Raw genomic sequence first — 22618 nt, forward strand, 5'->3', positions numbered from 1 at the left:
CATGATATCAAATTAGCATAATGATATAATGATTCTAAAAAATAAATAGTAATAAGTAAAAAGTGGTAAATAAAAAAGACGTCTGCTTGTGTGTTTGTCAGTGTTTTTAACGGCTATGTGAAGATTTCCTATTGGGATTGTCTCCGCATTATCTCGGTTGTATGAATGCTGAAGGGTTTGTCACGTTTTGTGGGCCAATTTGTTTTTGTTTTTTAATTTAAATATTTTGCTTTTATAATAATCATATTTTTATGTTGTTTTTTGCTTGTTTTTTTCCAGATAAGTTTTTCCATTCCACAATTTCAACAATCTAAATGAAAGTATGAATTGGAGAATTCATGACAATTAATTACAACAACCTACAGCTAATATTATTTCATCGGTGCTTTTATGATTCTTGTTTTTCTGATGTGCAAAAAATGACATTGAAAACACAACCACTTGCCTGAGATGTGTTAATGTGCTTGTATCTGTCGCCCTCTGGTGTTGTTCTTCTGTAAAAGACATTCACATTTTTCACATTTCAAATAGGCCTATCTTTCAAATAGTTTAACCTTACTCAGGTAGGCTACAGAAGGATAAACGTTTGTTTTTTTTTTGTTTTTTTTTGTTTTTTTCAGTTAATTGTGGGAAAAGGGGAAAACACAACCGTCAGGTTTTTGGTATTCATTTTGTTCATACTAACATTATTTGTTCTTCACACTGTGTGTCTCACAAACATGCCCTCTCATCAATATTTTCCACTCCCACCAACTTCAAGTAGCCTAGGCTAATTCGATTTGCGTCTAAATTATTGTTTGCAGTTAGGCATGTAAGATGCAAGGACAAACAATCGCCATTTTCGTTCAGAGCTGTGGGCATACCCATATAACAATCTGGGCATTTAAACAACAGTCCATTCTAGTTTCAGGCATGTGTTCTGTCCAGAGGTGGAACGTAACTAAGTATTTTTACTTCGTTACTGTACTTAAGTAGTTTTTTCTGGAATTTGTACTTACTTGAGTAAAAATAAAAATGCAGACTTTTACTTTTACTCAATTCATTTTTTTGACAATTACTTGTACTTTCTACTCCTTACATTTCTAGAGGAAGACTTAGTTACTAGTTACATTTATCCTACGTTTTCCTGTGGTGTTTCGTGGATATTTGAGTAGGCTAGCCTCAGCTGCGGGCAGGGAGGTGGGACCAAGCCCCTCTTCCAAACTGACACCCAGACAGAAAAGATACTTTAAAAAACATTAACAGGACTCCATAGTCATGTTCTAATAGAACCGAAAACCGTTGCAGAAACTTTTTTCTATTGGATGAAGTAGGCAGACATGGAGAAAGACAGACACGGAGAAAGACAGCCATTGCGCAAGTACTTGTACTTTTGTACTCAAAAAGCACATTTTAAAGTTAGTACTTAGGACTTTTACTTAAGTACATTTTTGGTATACAACTTTTACTTTCACTTGAGTCATTTTGTCGCAGGGTACTTCTACTTTTACTTAAGTACACAACTTCAGTACTTCTTCCACCTCTGGTTCTGTCTAATGAAGAACGTGTGGACAAATGTGTTATTGTAGGCGTGAGTTGAACTTAGTAGACCTGCGTAACTTGCGTGTTGTCTTGATGGCGACACCTCGTGCCTCTTTCTGCCACTTCATCTGCACGCATTTTCTTGGGCGAGATGATGTTTAGCGCTTGAAAGTTGGGCGCATTAATCATTTAAACATTCTAATTAGGTCATTTCCTATGAGTTTAGCACAAAGAGTCAAAAGTTCTCCATGTCCACTGATGATGAATCGTTTCCAGTAAGTTTCTTACTCCAAGGTCAGGTGTCAGAGACCATCTTCAGTGCAGCTGTTGCCTCCATTCGTTGCAGCGTGGACCCCAAAGCCTAGTCAGCGGCGGTGTGACAAATGGACAAATATGTTTATTATCTCCATACTTGGGTCAGTAGCCTACAGTCGGCGCACTGTTGTGCATGTGTTGTAATTTGTTATTATGAAACCATAACTAGTGGACAAACAAGCTGAAACCTTCAGCCAAGCCTTTGCCTTGGTCAAGTGGGAGTGGCGAGGGTGCAAGAGTAATGGTGTGTCTATTCTCGCTCCCTTGTTTGGCTTATAAAAGGAGACACCAAGTGCCCTTTTCTAGACTTTACACGGTCCAGGAGGAGAGTTGTGGTTGTTTATTTCAAGATTTTCTGGTGTTTTAAACATGCAGTTCGACGGTATTCTCTTTACCATTGCGGTGTTGTGGGCATCCCTGCTACCAGGTAAGTAAAGTCGGTCTAAACATTTCCAGTAGCCTATTCCAAATTAAATTAGTAGGCCTAATGCTGTTGTTTTAGTGTTTAGTCAGGCCTTGTTTACTTTATTTTCCCAAGTGTTTAGTAGGCATTAAGATACAGTTATCTTACAGTTATCAGCTATCTTACAGTTATCTACATGAAATATGGGTTAGGCCTACTGTAATTTGATGGTCCCTGTCCAACAGGTGAGTGCGTGACGGGCGGGAAAGAGGCTGTGGCCCATTCGCGACCGTACATGGCATCGGTGCAGCAGCAGGGAGGAAAGCACGAATGTGGCGCGTTCCTCATCAGCAACCAGTGGCTCCTGAGTGCGGCTCACTGCTTCGTGGATGGGTGAGCTTTGCGTCAGGATTTGAATGTTTGAACAGTTGCTCTATAACTTTACTCAGGTGCAGAGCGCAAAAGGTTTCTTTTAAAACAAATCTTAAGTGACAGGGGGAATGCATCATCCACGTTTTTAGTTTTTTGTTCAAAAATCAAAATGTGTTTACCTCATTCAAAAACTTGCCTCTTGTTTTCAATATTTTCCACGAGCACACATATGCAGTGATAGGCCTATTACATTACATTGCACTTAGCTGACGCTTTCATTTATTCAAAGAGACGTACGGTTATTTGTCAGGGTATTACAGTCCCTGGAGAAGTGTGGGGTTGCTCAAGGGCACTTCAGCCATGGGTGTGGATGTGAAAGACCAGTTCCCTAACCACTTGGCCACGGCTGCCCCGGCTATTAGCCCCTATCATGTGTTAAGGACAGCTATGGAAGGTGTCTACATTCTGTATTAATTAGGCCTACACACATCAATGTAGTAAAACAATTTCCTCACAAAAACAAATGCATAATAATTCATTTTTCAGAGCTGGGGGTCGAACGGTTGTTGTTGGAGTGCATTCTTTGTCAGGAGAGGAAGCCACTAAGGAGACATTTCAAATTTCAGCTGTGTACAACCACCCAGACTTCAACACTGAAAATTACGACAATGACATTGCATTGATCAAGGTAAATACTGTATTTTATGTCTATATTCATATCTGCATGCATGTCTCTTCATTTCTTGGTGTTATTATCTATAGTTAGGCATATATGTTGTTGAATAATAATGCCTATATCGGACTACATGTTAGCTTTTTGTTTATTTGTTTGTTTGATTTTTTTTTATTTATTTTTTTTGGGGGGGGGGGATTCTTGCCTTTATTTGGAAAGAGCAGCTTAAGAATAGGCTGGAACATAATGGAAGAGAGAAACAGGAAACAACCTTGAGCCAGAATGGAACACGGCGTCAATGAGTGCGTTTTAATATGCGACCTTGCCTCCTCCACTTGCACTTGTCTCCTCGTCCCGCCTCCTGGCCCCTCCGTGGAGAAAACGATAAAGTTTCCCAGCTGTCAGCCTAGCCACAACAACTTTTGAGGGACTGTTTTTCATTCACCATCCCAATTGCAAATGAGAAGAAGACTCTACAATTGAGCTTTTGCAAGATATTGAAATATAATGCTGTTGTCAGTGATGTCATCATGACGAGAAGCAAGTGGAGGAGGCAAGGTCGCATATTGCAACGCACTCAGTATCCTAGCCACTTGAGCCACGTCCGGGGCCTATGCCCATGTTTTATAATGCCATAGTAAGTAGTCATCATATAGTTATTATATTTTGATGGGCAGTCATGGGTATGCGGTTATGGTGTCAGACTTGTAGCCTAAAGGTTGCCGGTTCGACTCCCGACCTGCCAGGTTGGTGGGGGGAGTAATTAACCAGTGCTCTCCCCCATCCTCCTCCATGACTGAGGTTACGAGTATCCTGAGCATGGCACCATCCCGCCGCACTGCTCCCTTGGGGCGCCATTGGGGGCTACCCCCTTGCACGGGTGAGGCATAAAATGCAATTTCGTTGTGTGCAGTGTGCAGTGAACACTTGTGTGCTGTGGAGTGCTGTGTCATAATGACAATGGGAGTTAGAGTTTCCCAGTTGGGCTTATCCTATTGTCGTACACTGTGATTGGCAGCTCGACGGCCCCGTGGTGGAGAGCGAGGCGGTGAAGCCCCTGTCCTATCAGGGGGCGGTGGCCGAGCCTGCGGAGGGGGCCGAGGTGGAAACGGCCGGCTGGGGCTCCCTCAACAACCTGGGCTCCCGGCCAGACAAGCTGCATGAGCTCGCCATCAGCGTCATGAGCCGCGTCCTGTGCGGCCGCAGCGACTACTACGGCACCAACTTCTCCAAGAACATGCTGTGTGCCGCCCGCAAGCGCAAGGACACCTGCGATGTAAGTTCACTGTACTGTACAGTATTGAGTACGAGCAGGGCCAGATATGGCTGCAGCATAGGGGCCCCCACCTGCCAGGGGGCCCCTGAGTGGCCAAAAGTGAAAAATTGCAGAATTGTGACAAGATGCAATATTGAAAAATGTATCTGTTGTGTTCAGTACAGTTGGTACATGTTGTTATTTTTACTCGTAATAACAACACTGTCTATGTACATTTGTCACTAAGGGCCCCAGGCCATCCAGCATGTTATAAGTATAGATACTTATTTGAATATGCATACGGTAGCCTACTTCCAGGCTTACCTCTGAAGCTCAGCTCACAGTGACTCTGCTATACAGTAGCCTATTCATTGTATTGCGATACTGACAAGATTAAAAAAGTGCTTCCCCCTTCCTTACAAATGCCAACTTCACATGCATGTGTCTTAACATACAGAGGGGCATCATACTCTCATGCAATCTCTGGAAAATAAAGATCCATTACAGCAGACCAAAGTGCACTACACAAAGGCACACACACACACACACACAAACAAAACCATGCTCCATGAATTGTGTGCTCCATGAACACAACCCAAAACACATTCAACCATGTGTATTTCAGTCAGTTATCTCTTATCTCTAAATGTTGCCTTCCTTCCTTCTATCCATCCATCCATCCCTCCCTCCATCCATCCATCCTTTCATCCATCATCCACCCATCCACATCCATCCATCCTTCATCCATCCATCCATCATCCTTTCTTCCTTCCCTACATCCATCCATCCATCCATCAATCCATTCATCTATCCATGGTTCCTTCCTTCACCTATCCGTCTCCTCTGACCCGCCAGGGTGACTCTGGAGGCCCCCTGCTGTATGGTGGCGTTGCGGTGGGCATCACGTCTAACGGCGGTAAGAAGTGCGGCTCCAGCAGGAAGCCGGGCCTCTACACCATCATCTCCCACTACAGCTCCTGGATCCAGGACACCATGACCGCCAACGCCTAGTGGTGTCACACACACAACTCACCTCCATGGCGGCCATGCCTATGGTGTCACACACAGCTCACCTCCATGGCCGCCATTCCTAGGTGGTGTCACTCACACACACATCATTCACTAGCATGGCCACCAACACATGCATCACACGCAACACACGCATGTAGGTGTCAAGTAGGTGGCAAGTAGGTGTCACACGCAACTCACCACTACCGCCCACCAACGTCTTAGTCTACACTAGGAACACATGCAACCCAATTTGGCAAAGCGAAGTGAAATTCGCCCTTCATTCCTATCACACAAGCAAAGTGGGCCGAAGGCCTGCAGCGTCAACAACGTAAATGTTTCAATCGATTTGATTCGCTACTACAACCTGTTGACCGTTGAGCTAAGCTGCCAGAATGAACCAATGATTTTCACTTCTCTTCGCTTCACTCATTTCGCCTCCATGTATCCCTGCTGTTAGGTGCTGTCACATAGTAGGCCTACTCACCATCACAACCCAGCTGTCACACTGCTTACAAAACCACAAGAACGAGTCTGTGTATAGTGGGAAAGGGCTTGACATCTAACTTCAAAAGTCTTAGAAAACTTTGAAAATTCATTTTTTACGTGTATATGTCTTATCAATATACTGAAGTTCAGAGATTGTGCCAGCCTTAAATGCACTGTTCACACTCACAGGTCAATACAAATCTGGATGTTTACTTTGATGGCTAATATTCAGGTAGATCACTTGTGGGGTGATTGCTTTTGGTGACATGACGATGAGAAAGTGGTTACGTGGTCCGGAAAACCAAATGTACATGTCCTTGTATGTTATGTCTTGAAATAATACGATTTTGTCAGGATTTTTTTTCTCAACCAGAACAAAAGAGCAAAGTTCTGTAACTCTTGCAGTCTCCGATTCTGTTGTAAGTAGAGGTCCTCAATGAGTTATAGAAAGAATCTCCATAACCACAACGACATCATTCTACAGAGACCCAAAATACACCAAACTGTCCAAACCATCTTTATTATAACAACCAAACATACTAAAGCTTTACAGGAGAAGAAATATTAGAGACCATCACCGTTTTTGAGCTAATTTCTTCATGTATGATGAGACACGACTGAAAGACTCTGGCTGATGGTACTGCTGATGTTCTGCACAAGTTTTTATAATAAACATTTCAGAGGACTGTGTGCTGGTTTTTGTCTTCATTTATTAGCAATGTTTTCCCCCAGTCACTTCGGTTCTTATCTTCTACGCTGTCCTTGGATATTACTTTTTCAAGCTGACTTGGGCCGGTTATGCAACCAGACAAGGAAGGCTGAAATAGATATGAAGTGTAATTCCTTTCCTCCTTCTTTCCTCCCTCTGTTTGGTTCGAGAGGCAGCTGCATGTTGTCACATTAATGTTTAGTCAGGGTTGAGAGACTAGAGAGTTGGAAGGTTCCCCACAATAAACACTCTGATCGCCCCAAAACGGTACAGCACGTTTTACAGCTGATGTTTTTCTAGAAAAACTATAGTCTTTTATATTTGTTTCTTTATATGCTGTTTCATTCTGTCTGTTCCTTTTGTATTACAATCTGCTACTGTAGCCTAGAAGATTTCACCAGGGAACTATGTGACTACATTTAAATGTTGCCACTGATGAGAAACAATGTGTATCATGATTTTCCATCCCTATGTTTCCATTAAAAAGCAACCTTCGTGGGAAGAGAGACAGAGAGACGAAAGACGCCAAGGGAGGACAAAGTTGTCCAGGCCTCTCACTCTCTCTCCTTTCGCGAAAGTCAATTGTAAACCTGATCTGATTGTCGTGTCTAGTTGTTTTAATACATTTTCTTTACAATTTTGCACAATGAAGATGGATCTGTGAATGGTAGGCGCCCAAGACTGTATTGAAGTCATAAAAGTTTGTTGTTTTACATGTAAATAGCTAAAGAGCTGTACAGCCATCATATATCTGATATAGCCTGATATCAGAAAGGCTAGAATGTGCTTGCTGTGAGGTATACCTTCCTGTAGGGGGCACTGTTTGCCTTTGGAGATAGAAATCTTAACCCTATACTGCACGCATTATTATCCCATCATGGAAAAAATTCTTGCTGTGGTTTTTGTCACATAAAATGAACTTCTTAAAACATTTTTTTTGGGGGGTACTTTTAGGTTTGTTGCCATATGGCAACATTGTGCAGTTACGGAAAGGATCCAGTGTACATTTTTACTCCAAGACCAAACAAGGGTCATACAACATTATGGATTATTTTATAGAAATATAATTGTTTTTATCTCAGAAAAACATTGAAAGTTTACCCACAAGTTCAAGGGAGTTATTTAACACATTTTTGCCATTGAGAGAACAAGTGAATACTGTTTATTATATCCACGAAAAACAGTATTTCAGTGGTATTACGTTGACCAACCACCAATGAATATATTAGGTATTAACACAATATCTGTGCATAGATTTGCACAAAAATGTGTATGGTAACTGTCTATAATATGTACATGAACTGATTTAATTTTGGAAGCCAACACTTTCAAGATGGCCGACATTCAAGATGGCCGATTTGCGGGCCAGGTATCTTTCAACATAACTGACAGTTTATTTGTCATAACTTTTGAATGGATGCTTGGATTTACACTAAACCTTGTGTGATAACACTCTATAATGAGTAAATAAGCCATGTAAAATTGTGAGGCCAGTGCTTTCAAGATAGCTGACTTTCAAGATGGCTGACTTTGAAGTTGGCAATCTTTCGAGGCGGCCTATCTTTTGTTTACGCCACAATTTTTCAATGGGTGCTTGGATTTGCAGTAAATCTTGTGTATTAATAATATAATTGGTTTATGAGCTGTTTGAAATGTGGATATTATGCTTTTAAAATGGCTGACTTTCAAAATGGTTGACTTTGTACAACATTTTTTGATCGGGTTGACAGATTTGCACAAACGTTGTGTGCTAATTAGCCTATTTATAACAGACAAATGAAGTCAAAACATTTTGGAGGCTTAAAATGGTCAAGATGACAGTAGCTTCATGCTCTAATCTGGGGTTTGGGGATTTTTGTGGTATACCTTTGGCAGTCTGGGGAGGCTGCATAGGCCTTGTTCGCTTTTCTGCATGTACTCAGAGTGAAAGCTCATAAAACAGTTCTGTACACCTATTATAACATTTTTAATGTTCATTACAGACTGCCATTTACACTAATTATAAATATTATCAGTTATCAATCATTCAATCAATAAATTAATCAATTAATCAATCAATTAGAATTGGGTATTTGTATCAATACACTTTCCCTATTGACCGTCTTGTTCCATTACCGCACAATGTTGCCGTATGGCAACATACCTATTTTTCAACATAAAAAGGAAATAATTTTTAGTTGAAAACAAAACAAATGGTGAAAACAGATCATGACTAACTATAGATCATCCCAATATTTTTTAAAATTTTGTAAATATTGCAAAAAGTGTGAAAAATCTTGGCTAATGCCAGAGCAATCTGTCAAGGAGACACATTCATGTACAGTGAGGGAAAGAGCGAGCCTGGGGCAGTGTGTGGTGTCATGTGATGTCAACAAACCACATAATTGGATAAAACAAGGCCACAGTTTCAATATGAAAACCAATCAGTGTCTATTATTTATATTTAAATACCAGGAAATGTCAAAAGAATGGTATGTTGCCATATGGCAACACCGTGCAGTATAGGGTTAAAACGGAGCAGTCTCACTCTCTTGGCGGTCAAAGAGGTGTATAAGTTGAGGTGAAGAAGACTAGACTACCATTTAATCTTGGTATGTTACAGAGATGTATCAACCCCTGGCAGATTTGAGTGTTTTGGAACTACGGTAGAGAGAGGACAGCTGCACAAAATTCTGATGTACTACAACCAGTAAGTCAGACTCTGAAAGCATTCCAAGTTTCCTTGAGAGGAGGGCCTGTTATTATCATTAACGAGATCGAACATTTAACAGAAAGTGCCACTATAAGCCATATTTATTGGCTAGCCCAGGCCTCTGGCCCTTGTGTAAGAAATTTAATGTGTACAGCTTCCACTTTCTTGGAACATCACATTAGATAAGACCCATCGCTTATCTTCTTAAAATTGACTGATACTTTCCCTCTGCCTCCATCTCTTCTCCTCTTTCAGTTCCCTCATTCTCTCCATCTTGTCATCTACCTCCTTATTCCCTCCCCACTTAAGTCTTATCTATTGTTCTCCATGAGTTCTCCATGAGTTCTGTCTTTTAGACAATCCTCGTCCTCGTCTCCTCCCCTTCTCCCTCCCTCTAACAGCCTTATCTTGGTTTTAATGTTCTCAGCACTGGTTAAGTCAAGGATTTTGATTGATTTACATTTTTACAAGGAAATGAAGGATCTTGTTTCTTTTGAGAGCATATGGTGCCAAATAGTGCCTTGTGGACAGTCAGAGGTGAAGAGCTTGATTTAATTCTCTTTTTGGGGTGCCTGTACACACAACATGAGAATGTAATATGTATCTATTTCTTTAATTTTATTTATATATATATATATATATATATATATATATATATATATATATATATATATATATATATATATATATATATATATATATAAATGAACACAGCTCCTAGGGAGCTATGTGTATTAGCGACATGAATCTGTAATAAAAGCTTTTTAAAAGTCTAGGTCTCCATGAGTTTTCTCCTTTCTGTCTCCTCTCTCAGACAGTCCTTGACTCGTCTCCTCCACTTCTCCTTCCCTCCCTCGCACCCTCATCTCTTCATTTCTTAAGAGTTCTCTCTTCCTCTCCTCCCGTCGTCTCCTCATCCCTCATTACCTCCTTACCCCCCTCATCTCTTCATCTTCATCAGTTCTCTCCTCCTCTCCTCCCCTCATCTCCTTTAACCTCCTCTCCTCTCTTCATCGTCTTGTCTTCTATGAGTTCTATCCTCCTCTCCTCCTCTCCTCCCCTCCTCCCCTCCTCTCCTCTCTTCATCGTCCTCTAAGAGTTCTTTCTTCCTCTCCTCCTCTCCTCCCCTCCCTTCCTTACCCCCTCTCCTCTCTTCATCCTCTTTTTCTATAAGAGTTCTCTCCTCCTCTCTTCCCCTGACCTCCTCATCCCCCTCTCATCTCTTTATCATCGTCTTGTTCTCTAAGAGTTCTTTCTTTCACTCTTCCTCTCCTCTCCTCACCTCCTTACCCCCTCTCATGTCTGCATCGTCTTGTTCTCTATGAGTCTTCCTCTCCTCCCATTGTCTCCTCTCCTCCCCTCACCTCCTTACCTTACCTCCCCTCACCTCCTTACTCCCTCTCATCTTTTCATCGTCTTGTTCTCTATGAGTTATCTCCTCCTGTCCTCCCCTCACCTCCTCACCGTCTCTCATCTCTTCATCTCTAAGAGTTCTCTCCTCCTCTCCTCCCCTCACCTCCTTACCCCCTCTCCTCTCTTCATCGTCTTTTTCTCTAAGAGTTCTCTCCTCCTCTTCTCCCCTCACCTCCTCTCATCTCTTCATTGTCTTGCTCTCTATGAGTTCTCTCTTCCTCTCTTCATCTCCTCCCCTCACCTCCTTACCCCCTCTCATCTCTTCATCTCCAAGAGTTCTCTCTTCTTCTCCTCCTCTCCTCCTCTCCTCCCCTCTCTTCATCTCCCCCCTCACCTCCTTACTCCTCTCATCTCTTCATCTCCAAGAGTTCTCTCTTCTTCTCTTCCTCTCCTCCTCTCCTCCTCTCTCCTCTCCTCCCCTCACCTCCTTACCCCCTCTCATCCCTTCGTTTTGTTCTCTATGAGTTCTCTCCTCATCTCCTCCTTACCATAGTGTCATCTCTTCATCTCTAAGAGTTCTCTCCTCCTCTCCTCCCCTCGTCTCCTCATCCCTCCTCACCTCCTCTCCTCCCCTCACCTCCTCACCCTCTCCTCTTCTTACCACAGTCTTCTTACTCTTCCTCTCCTCTCCTCACCTCTTTACCCCCTCTCATCTCCTCATCATCTTGTTCTCTATGAGTTCTCTCCTCTCCTCCCCTCGTCTCCTCTTCTCCCCTCACCTCCTCACCCCCTCTCATCTCTTCATTATCGTCTTCTTCTCCATGAGTTCCCTCCTCCTGTCCTCCAGCTCCTGCCTGCTGAAGCGGGGGCAGACATAGTGGCGTCCCCCGTGCGTGGCGGCCAGCTTGCGCACTCCACCCAGCAGCTCCCGCACCTGGCCGTGACTCACGGGGTTCCGGAGGCTGCCGTGGTTGAGCGCATAGTAGCGGCTGCCGCAGGTGCGTACCGTCTCCCGCAGCGCGGGGTGGGCGTTGGCCACATAGCTGTCGATGTTGCCCACTGCTCCCAGGGTGCCGTGCGGGTCGTCCCGGGTGAAGAGGACCAGCAGGTACTCGCAGATGTCACCTCCGAACGTCTGCTGGATCAGGCTGAGGAGCTTGGTCTCGCCTTGGGTGAAGCGGCCGACCTGCAAACACGCGTGCAGTGCACACACAGACACATATGCTGTGTTTACTGGTTGAAATGCCTGTGTACAGACACAACCACACACGTATGCACATACTACATACACTGACTGAACAACAGCTGCATAGATCAGCATACGCAGGCACACACACACACACACACACACACACACACACACACACACACACACACACACACACACACACACACACACACACATTAATTTAATGGATCTTTTTAGACCAATTGGGAAGCCTCCACTCATGTATGTGCATCTATTGCCCTCTTGTGGCAATATTACAGATTGAGAAGTGAGTTTTGTGGCCATTACAGTAAAACACAAGTGCACTATTTTGAACATTTAGCCCCTTTTCTGGTGGTCCTCACCAATGTTTTGATATTTGCCATTTCATTATTTGGCTAATTTATATTTTGTCTCAACTGGTTTTAGAATGGCCATCTATGAGGTTGTCCATATCTTTGTTTTAATTAGGGGCCAAGCAGCGAAGCTGGCGAAGGCCCCTAGTGTTTTAGTTCCCTCATTGACTCCAGTCAAAATTCTTCTCCCTCTGCAAGTCTATGGCAGCCCATAGAACCGTACATAGGAAAGTTATGAAAATTGGCACACATATTCTCGGCAGCATCAACATTACCCACAGCAATTAATAGGTCCCCAGCCCCAACGCTCTAGCGCCACCAGCAGGTCAAATTTGAAGGTACATTTCTGCTTGTAACTTTTGAACCGCTGGTCCAATTTTCAAAAACTTTGTATCCCTGGAATCCTTGGCCCAGGACAAATCCGAGAACTAGTGATGATATTGTACCCTGCGTGTATAGTTTTCCCGCAAATTAGAATTTTGTGAAATTCAATAAAAATGCTATTTTTCCCGCAATGTTTGACCAATTCACTCGAAACTTGGTATATAGTATCTCTGGACTGAGCTACACTTGGGGTCTCAAGGAATATTGGATATGTTTTATCGTTTAGCCGTGACATCCAATCAAAATGGTCGTAAAAGTGGTGAAACAGGAAGTGAAGTCATATCTCAGGAACCGTTTGTCGAATTAGGCTGGGATTTTGTTCACAGATAGTAGTTCATCCCATGACCTACCACAAAAAATGCAGGCTCCCAGCTCAACCCCTCTAGCGCCACCAACAGGTCAAAGTTTTAGTTACATTTTTGCCTGTAGCTTTTGAACTGTATGTTGGATTTTCTAACTATTGGGACACAGGTCATTTTCAGACTATGATGCATCCATATAATGATTTTCATGGTGATTGACAAAACTATGTGCTCACAGCAGCCATTCAAATTTGTGTCGTTTATGGAGGAACATTTTGGATGGCTCATACCCCATCCTCTGGCCTGACGCGGGGTCACAGAAGGGTCAGTTAGTGACACACACTTAAGCATGTGTGTGTGCTTAGCACACATACACAGAGGGGACACACGCGCGGGGTGTCATGTTACGTGTGTGTGCTAACCCACAGACAGAGCAGCAAACACACACACACACACACACACACACACACACACACACACACACACACACAGGGAGGAAGAAGCACTACTGTGAGAGAGAACAATAGCAGTGTAGCAGTAGGTAGCAAGTAGCACTACTGTCTGTCTGTCTGTCTGTCTGTCTGTCTGTCTGTCTGTCTGTCTGTCTGTCTGTCTGTCTGTCTGTCTGTCTGTCTGTCTGTCTGTCTGTCTCTCTCTCTCTCTCTCTCTCTCTCTCTCTCTCTCTCTCTCTCTCTCTCTCTCTCTCTCTCTCTCTGTAGAGAAGATGGTGTTTAGATAAGGGGCTTTGGACAATCTTTAATGGTGGTAAGTTATTTTTCAGGTGGTAATGATCAGTATTATGGGGGGTGATGTTGGGAATGCGGAAGGAGAGGTTTACTCCCTTTTATGGTGAATGAATGGAAGGATCAACATGCATGTAATGTAAAGTACACTTATGGTTCACAATAAAGGACTGTTGAAGGTCTCTCTGTAGATACTATAAAATATTATAAATACTCATAAGGCCCACATGAACATTCCAAAACACATGGTAGAGAGAGAGAGAGAGAGAGAGAGAGAGAGAGAGAGAGAGAGAGAGAGAGAGAGAGAGAGAGAGAGACTATACTGCACTTTTACACTAGGTTACCTCCCTGAATCTTTGTGTTCTGCAGTCTAGACTGTGACGTAGTACTCCGGCTTGTGAGTTGAACTGTGGAATTCTGGCTACGTTCAAAAAGCACCTGAAATCACATTCATTCACTGAGGCATATGGTCCTTAACCACCCTGTCTTACAACTACGCTTCTACCCCCTCCTCTCTTCTCCCATCTATTCCCTAGCCCAGTGGTTCTAAAGCTTTTTGAACAAATCTCCCAACGCCGCCTTCACCTCACCATAAGCCTAACAACATCCCCTTTAAAAATAAAATAAACTGATGGCCACCCAATTGCAAATAAAGCATTACCCCCTCTCAGCTGTATTCTTCTCAACAACTCCACAGGGCTTCCTAACATCCCCTGGGAGGATGTAGAGCCCCCGTTGAGAAACACAGTAATAGTATAGAAGTTAGATTGTAGATCACAAGGTTTCAATCCCACCCTTATCAATCCTTTTACCCCTCCATGGCGTCAGTGCTTATGAGCACTTCAATTGTTCAATTGAATTCAATTTCTTCTGAGTATCAGACCTCTTATCTGTTGATGTGCTGCGTATGAATTTTTGAGGGTGTTGAGATTTGTTAAGCTGACTCAATATAAACTGAGGGCAGCATTCTGCTATTTGTCATGTAATTAGAAAAGCAAATAGCTCAGTGTAATATAGTACAAAATAAAGGAAAGTGGTTATAGGTAAGTAGAATATGTACAGATAAGTAGAGTACGCAATTGGCTTAGGTACAATAGTTATGAATGCACAGGTAGGGCAATGGTAAGTAGAGTGGGGGCAAATTATCAATATAATTTGTAATTTGTACAGTCGTGGAGTAATGGTGAGGAAATGAATATCACAGAGTTGCAGATTCCATTCAACCAATAGGGGCCTACCAATTCCTGCCTCTTCCCTCAATGGCTGCAGTGCCCTTGAGCAAGGCATCTCGTCACACTTATGCAGGGACTGCAATGCCCTGCAATATAGGCAAGTTGTTTTGGATGAAAGTGTCAACTAGTGTAATGTAATTGGTCAGTTCTCTTGGCATGGCAAGTTAGGCTGATTAACTGCTTGGCCCCGCATTGCTGCTTGCAGCTATATTTGTTTTCAAACGTATGCATCTCACCAAGTGGTTAGAGGTGTTCACTGGCATTCCCTAACAAGTTTGAAAGCCAAATATGGCTTCTACCATTTTCGTGATTGAAAGAAACAAGTATGTTTAAAATTATAAACAAAACACAACGAAAGCCATGTTTCATCACAAAGCCTGTTATGGAATACCAGTGAACACCACTAAACACTTGGTGAGTGGTACATCACATTAGTAATGGCCACTGTAGGAGCTGGGTAAACCATGGCTATTTCTCAAAGTCAAGTGTCCTAGCCTTGCTAGGACGAGTAGTAACACCCATTTTTCGTGGATTTCACCAAAGAGTATTCAAGAACTAGTCATAAGTGTAATTAATAATTGGATTCTCCTTGGTGAAATCTGCGAAAAATGGGCGTTACTCGCAGGGGCGTCGCCAGGGACGTGCCTGTGTATTGATTTGCTGTGCCCCGCTAACAAAAAAAAACCTTGCTACCTTCGAATTTAGCTCAAGTTAAGCATACAGAGTAATCTACAGAATGTGCACAAAATAGCGCACATGCATTACTTGTAATAATATGATTAATTTACAAGCTTTTAAAAAAAAAAAAAACTGCAAAAAAATGTCATTATCTCTTGGTGCCCTACTGTGCCCCTGTATGTATAGCATTAGGTCAGCTGATGCCCCTGGTTAAGCGTCCTAGCAAGGCTCAAACACTTCACTTTGAGAAACACCCCATATGGAGTTACACTGACACCCACCTGCATGACTAAGATGAAGGCATGTGGGCCAGGTGAGGCCAGAGCCAGGCAGTCCCTCACGTCACTCAGCTTCTCTAGGTAGTCCTCGTCCCAGAGCTCGGGGGTATCCACGACCACCAGGCGATGCCCGTCCACACAGATGGCTCTGTCTTCACAGCATTCCGTGGGGCCTCGGATCTCCCCCCTCAGTCGGCTGCTCGGGAATCGGCTCGCTGCCCTGGTCAGAATAGTGTCAGCTGCCAAGGTCTTGCCACTGCCCGACAGACCCAGCAAGACGATCGTTGTCTGGCCTTTTTCACCACCACTACCTATTGGTGCTGTAAGAAACAACAAACGATCAGGGAGATGCACATTTATTCTGCAGGAGAAAAAAAATCAGGTTACATTTAACTTTGAAGCAGCCATGTTGTACTTTAATAACATTTTATTTCCTTTTAAAAAAAAATAGTATAGGATATAAAACGTATTGCTCTGTGTATTTGTACAAAATCACTGCTATATGACGGAGATCTGACCCCTAACCCCTGATTTTTTTCCTGTAGCCTCTAAGCACAGATGGGCACCCCCATTCACTCATGGCTGAAAAGACTCAACTCTATTATAACAATATGACTATGACATTATCGAGAGCCTTCAGTGACAGATTAAGACTTTGTCATAACATTGTGGTGAAAGAGAGGTTATAACATACATTGCGGAAAGGGGTTAAAAATGAGTTTGTATCTAATGTTTTTGCACAGAATAGACCATCACACACACACACACACACACACACACACACACACACACACACACACACACACACACACACACACACACACACACACACACACACACACACACACACACACACACAATTTCCCAATGTCAAGTGTATGAGCCTTGGAAGTGTGTCAGCCCAATTAGTCACGCCCAGTGATTGGATACTCCACAGAGTTTACCAAAGAGTATCCAATCACTGGGTGTGATTACGAAGGCTGATACACTTGGGAGGGCGCACACTAGACATTGGGAAACGGCCTCTGTCTTACCTGCACTGTGTTCAGACAGCTCCAGCAGACTCTTGTACCCCCTAACCGCCTCAGCGCAGCTCTCTTTCCTCTCCTGCCACTCCTTCCGGTCAGCCTCCTCCTTCTCCCTCTCCTCCGCGTGCCTCCTCCTCACCTCCTCCATCTCCTGCGCCCGGGCCTCCTCCCGCTGCCTCATCCTCTCGGCGGCCTCCATCTCCTTCCCCTCGGCCTCCGCCAGCTTCTCCCTGAGCATGGTGACGGCCGCCTCCTCTGCGCGCCTCCTCCGCGCCTCGCCGTACATGTCCCACGTGTAGCCCTCGTGGTGGACGCACTGAGAGAGCGCAAAGTCCGCCATCTCCAGCAGCGCCCCCACCTGGTCGGAGGACTTCGTCGCAGCGTCGCCGCCGCTGAGACGACAGAACCTCCCGTTGCAGACGTCCACCAGCTCTAGAAGACCCTCGTCCATCTCCTGCGTGAGTGCGGAGGAGGAGGAGGATGCCGTGGCCAAGGACACCACCACCAGGACCCCGAAGGCGTGGTCCCCAAAGTTGGTCCTCAGTATCTCCACGGCACGGCGCTCCCTCTGACCATAGGCCTCCTCGCGTAGGACCAGCAGGAAGGCCTGCAGACCGCCGCTCAAGGCCGTCCTGGTGAAGGCATCTAGATCGGTGAGGATCTCCTCGTCCGGTCGCTCGGGGTTCAGGAGGCCGGCGGTGCTGAGCAGGGTGACCTCTCTGTCGGCGGTCACTGACAGGGTGACGTCGTAGTCCCCGTGAGGGCCCTTGCTCTCCTCCTCACTGCCCGAGCTCTGTTTGATGCAGCTCAGTAGAGTGTCCCAGTCCTCAGCGCTAGTCCCCACCACCAGCATGCGGCTAGGCTCACTGAGTCCATCTACAACAGGATACACAGAATGTGCAGGAAACAAAATAATGTGTTTTAGTTGCATGCTTTACAATGCAACAACAAACCTGCTATCAATCATTTTGCATATTTGCATATTTGCATATTAAGTAGTGTGTAGAGGGATTGGATTCTGCCATGAGACTTTAAAATGGCTGCACTCTACTGTGTGACTTCCTATGCTATACTTAATTAGGTATAATCAGGGTCGGATTAACGCACAGGCTAGATATGGTTGCAGCCTAGGGGCCCCCACCTGCCAGTAAGCTCCTAATTGGCCCAAAGTGAAAAATAGAAAAGGATGCAATATAGAAAAAATCATATTGAGTACGGTTGGTGTACAGGTTGTCCTTAAATCCTAGCTTGTAATTCTGACACTGTCTATGAAAAATTTGTCATGAAATTTGACCTCCGGGGCGGCCCACAGCAACGCCTAGGGGCCCCAGGTAAGGTTAATCCGGCCCTGGGTATAATAATTAACACTTCATTTGAACATTTTCATCCCTTTCTATTTTCCTGAACACCTCTTGTACACTTTCAAATAGTGTGGCTATTCCCAAAGTTAGCAAGTAAATCATTGTCAGACCAATCCCCCTCATTGAACCGGCTTTGCACGTATTGTGTGTTTGACTACATGCAAAGCCACAGCCGTTTAACACACAAGATAAAAGTATGAGTGCAACATGAGTGTTTCAGCGTGCACAGTACTTATCTATGCAAAATGACCTTCCGCAAGCCTGTCGAGACCTTTCTTTTCCCTCCTTTCCTTCCTTCACAAATAACCGGGGTTCCAAATTAACTTTTTTTTAAATCACCAGCCAAAATGGCTAGTAGATGTTAATCTAATAGCCAAACACACACTCACTAATGGGTCAAAGTGGCTTGTTAGTTGCTCTTTTTTACCAGCCAAACTGAATTTTCTCCAGCATTTGGCTGGCTGGCAGGTGTTAATTTAGAGCCCTGCAAATAACTATCCCTGTTCGTCTGCACTAACCCTGCTTGGCCTGTATTCTTGTATCTCCACACATATTGTATGCTACTATTTATGTCATCAGCTGTAAGTTTCTTTGAGTTTGAAGAAAGTGTAAATGCAATAACGTTAAGTGAAAAAAGGACTTACTCTGAGACATCGTTCTGTCCAAACCCAGCAGCTATCAAGGACTAAATGAGCAAAGCACGTTTAGGCAGAACAGGACTTGCCACTTCAGGGGAAGGAGGAGGAAATAACATCTTTTTAAACCATCTTGACACGAGATGTGATGTGCTACTAGTGTTTTTTCAAGATTCAAGATTCAAGATTCAAGGTTTCTTTTATTACATCTCATCATAGGTTTGAAGCCTATAATAGGTAAAAATTGTTGTGCTTTGTCTCCTCAAAAGATAAATAAATAAATGAAAGGTGTGTGTGTGTGTGTGTGTGTGTGTGTGTGTGTGTGTGTGTGTGTGTGTGTGTGTGTGTGTGTGTGTGTGTGTGTGTGTGTGTGTGTGTGTGTGTATTTTGGGTGCATCGTGGGAAGGGCCTGGCCCAGGAACAGTTCACCTGGTCCTACGACCAGCTTTAATGCGGTAAAGACAATGAGTCGCTAGCTGACCCAGGGTCAGTAGTACAAGTGATTGGTAATAGCTTGAGCTATTGTGTATCTGCAGGCCCGCTGACAGGGAGGGACAAGTGGGTATGTTGTCCCGGGCCCAGGGAAGCAGGGGTCCCAGAATTGGGTCCCCATTACATTGTAACTTACTGTATCTGTTGGGTAAGCGGCCCTTTCAGATGACTTTGTCCTGGGCCCATGGAAAAGCTGCCCTGCTTGTCTGACACCGGGAAGTGCATTCCTCTGTGCCAGTGGCTGTGAGAGATGTTTGTCTGCTCTTCCTCATTCTGGCGAGTCACACATTCCCTGCGTGGGTGTCATCAGAGGCACGAGACGGGGCTGTCATCATCATGGCCAGCAGGAACAATGGGACAGTAGTACTGTAGAAGATCTCCAGAAGAACACTTGAGTATGCTGACGGCAAAGTTAGTAGGCCTACTCAAATTACATATCTGTTGTGTATGCTAGGCTACGGTATGTTGGTAAAGTAATACAGTCTGTCCGCTAGGTTCATGAAAGGTTTGGTATGAATGGGTCATGATCATGAAACCATCGTGAATGCTTCGTGCAGACTTTATAACAGCTGCTATGAATGTGTTATGCAGGAACATGTCAAGTAAAGTGGAAGAGAAGGAGAGAAGACAAAAATATTGTAGAAGGTAGAAAGTATTATAGGGAGTAGATAGCTGTGATTAAAGGCGTTTTTTAAAACATAATTTAAAAAAAGGATAATGTTGGGGCAGTTTTAATTTGGACAGGAAGTTGGTTCCATTTGGCAGCATAGACCTAATCAGAGAAATAGAGGGCCTAAGTAGATGCAAAAATCGCCTAAAAGCCACCATAACTTACTAGGGCTATCCCCAAATGTCAGACTAGACCATTGTCCCTGCATGATTAGGCTGCATAGACGTGCACAGATAGGGACGTGGTGGTGCTTAAGCACCTGCCCCTTTGCCCTACTGGACAAAAAAAGCCCCTCTTGAGAGTTCCTTTTTTCACAATGGACTGTGGTCCATGTTGACATGATCATATGGTACAAATGCTTGACGATCAAAAGCATGTGACAATTTCCTGATATACTAGTCTCTGTAATGCGGCTGTAGGCCTAAGTTCCACCCCACCTCGAGCACCTGCCCCCCAAAATGTCTGTGCATGCCACTGTTAGGCTGATTAAAGAATGAGGGAATAATGGGTAGAGCAGAATTCAGAATTCATAGGATTAATGCTAATGGGAAACTTTTGGTCTATCCCTAGGCCTACTTTAACCTGATTTACATCATCTGGCTGCGTTCAGCAACTAGGCTACACGCGTGGCAGGGCGTTCCTGAGACGCTACTGCTCTGTTTAGAGCTGTGTGCAATGGAACCTGCCTGGGGTTTTTGGCGTCTACTTGCACTCCACACTTGACTTGATTAACTCAGGTATCCCTTTCTTCATTTCCATTCAACTGGGTACATTCTTACCCAGGGCTGGATTAAGATATCACAGAGCCCCTAGAGAGGGTGGCTGTAGTAGGCCTCCGCAGAAGGCAAACTCCATAATAAAATTGCATAATTCCGGAATGAAGGATAACAAGGTCTGCTAAACATGGAGAGGAAGTTTAATTAAATTTCAAACTGTACCTGACTTAAGTTGTGATAGGCCACAGCTCATCTGTTTAGAAGGTGCAGGATTCAGTAGAGATTTCTGTATAAAAAGAAGGCAATCCGCACACTTCAGGTCTATTTTTGTGCAAAGAAGGTTTACTTGACTTGCAAGCTTTCGGTCCTTAGACCTTCATCAGGCAGTACAACAACTGTACCTGACCAAATTTCTAGACTACATCTTGTCACATTTCAGAAATGAAAATGTTTTACCCCCTTTGGTAAATTTGGGGCCCCCTAGCTGGTGGGGGCCCCTAGGCTGCAATCATATCTAACCTGTGCGTTAGCCTGTGCGTCCGACCCTGCTCTTACCCATTACGCCTCCATAGCCTAAGCTGTGTAATGACATCCAACACAGTCAATAAAAAAGCTCAACATCCAACAACTGTTTCAGCGGATATCCTTCGCCCCACTGACATGTAGGGAATTAGTCATGTATAACAATAGCTCGCAGGAAAAATAACAGGAAATACTGTGTGTGTGTGTGTGTGTGTGTGTGTGTGTGTGTGTGTGTGTGTGTGTGTGTGTGTGTGTGCGTGCGTGTGCGTGTGTGTGTGTGTGTGTGTGTGTGTGTGTTTGAGTGTGAGAGAGAGAGAGAGAGAGAGAGAGAGAGAGAGAGAGAGAGAGAGAGAGAGAGAGAGAGAGAGAGAGAGAGAGAGAGAGAGAGAGAGAGAGCGTGTGTGTGTGCGCACGCGCAGGTGAAGGCCTATCAATTTTCTTATCATGACCTGGAAGGATGGGTGAAGCACACACACACACACACACACACACACACACACACACACACACACACACACACACACACACACACACACACACTGGGGTCATCCCCCCAGTCTGATTGCCATGGGCAGGCTGCAGGCAGATTATTTATGGTGAGAGGGGACCAAATATTCAAATCCCCATAGCAACAGGCTGCGATTTGCAGGTATAAGACATATGTAGCACATGGACTGTCTTGGTCTAACATCAAGTATTTTAAGAAAATTGCAAATTTGGATGACATCATATCAGGGCTGACAAAGCAGGCGCATTATCCATGTTTAGCGCGCGCGACCGCTCTGTTTTTCCAACACATAACATCTAAAAAGGTCTGCTCTGGCGATTGATTCTGTTGTGTCAAATTACCTGTTTTCATTGGTGGGAAATGTAGCTGGTCAATTTGTTCAAGACATTCGGTTTATCATCATCATCACCCCTTTTCTAAAGAGCCTATCCGTTGTTTCTTTTTGTCGTTCAGATTTCTTCCCTAACCACAAGACCAACACCGTTTCCTGCCGAGGAAAGACGTTGCCGTAGGATTGCATGGGTTTTCTGTCGGCTTGCCGCTGTCAAGGGACGCCCGCGTTTACTTCAACTTCTCAAATGGAAGGGTGAGCATGTTGTACGGAATATCAATATTTTCGTTATATAATTAACACATGATCAGTCTTCCCTAATACGTTACTTAAGTAAGGTATTGGATTGAACAAATGACAAGAAATATGTTCGTATCGCGAAATA

The 22618-nt window shown here is 44.0% G+C and overlaps 2 protein-coding genes across 2 annotated transcripts; one reads left to right on the plus strand and one right to left on the minus strand.

Annotated features, from left to right (window-relative positions):
- The first annotated feature begins 2156 nt into the window (after positions 1–2156).
- Positions 2157–6726, plus strand: cfd (complement factor D (adipsin)). Its single transcript, XM_063224119.1, has 5 exons — positions 2157–2263; positions 2485–2632; positions 3158–3299; positions 4303–4560; positions 5395–6726. The coding sequence occupies exons 1-5, from the start codon at positions 2206–2208 to the stop codon at positions 5548–5550; spliced, it is 762 nt and encodes a 253-aa protein (XP_063080189.1). The 5' UTR covers positions 2157–2205; the 3' UTR covers positions 5551–6726.
- Positions 6727–11302: 4576 nt separating this feature from the next.
- On the minus strand, positions 11303–19092 carry LOC134470104 (uncharacterized). The gene is made up of 4 exons (XM_063224120.1): positions 19004–19092; positions 17005–17874; positions 15974–16290; positions 11303–11976 (listed from the first exon to the last, which is right to left on the minus strand). Exons 1-4 carry the CDS (start codon positions 19011–19013, stop codon positions 11584–11586), a joined length of 1590 nt encoding a protein of 529 aa, XP_063080190.1. The 5' UTR covers positions 19014–19092; the 3' UTR covers positions 11303–11583.
- Positions 19093–22618: the final 3526 nt, after the last annotated feature.

Source organism: Engraulis encrasicolus, chromosome 19, assembly GCF_034702125.1.
Source record: "Engraulis encrasicolus isolate BLACKSEA-1 chromosome 19, IST_EnEncr_1.0, whole genome shotgun sequence".
In the NCBI taxonomy this organism is placed as follows: domain Eukaryota; kingdom Metazoa; phylum Chordata; class Actinopteri; order Clupeiformes; family Engraulidae; genus Engraulis; species Engraulis encrasicolus.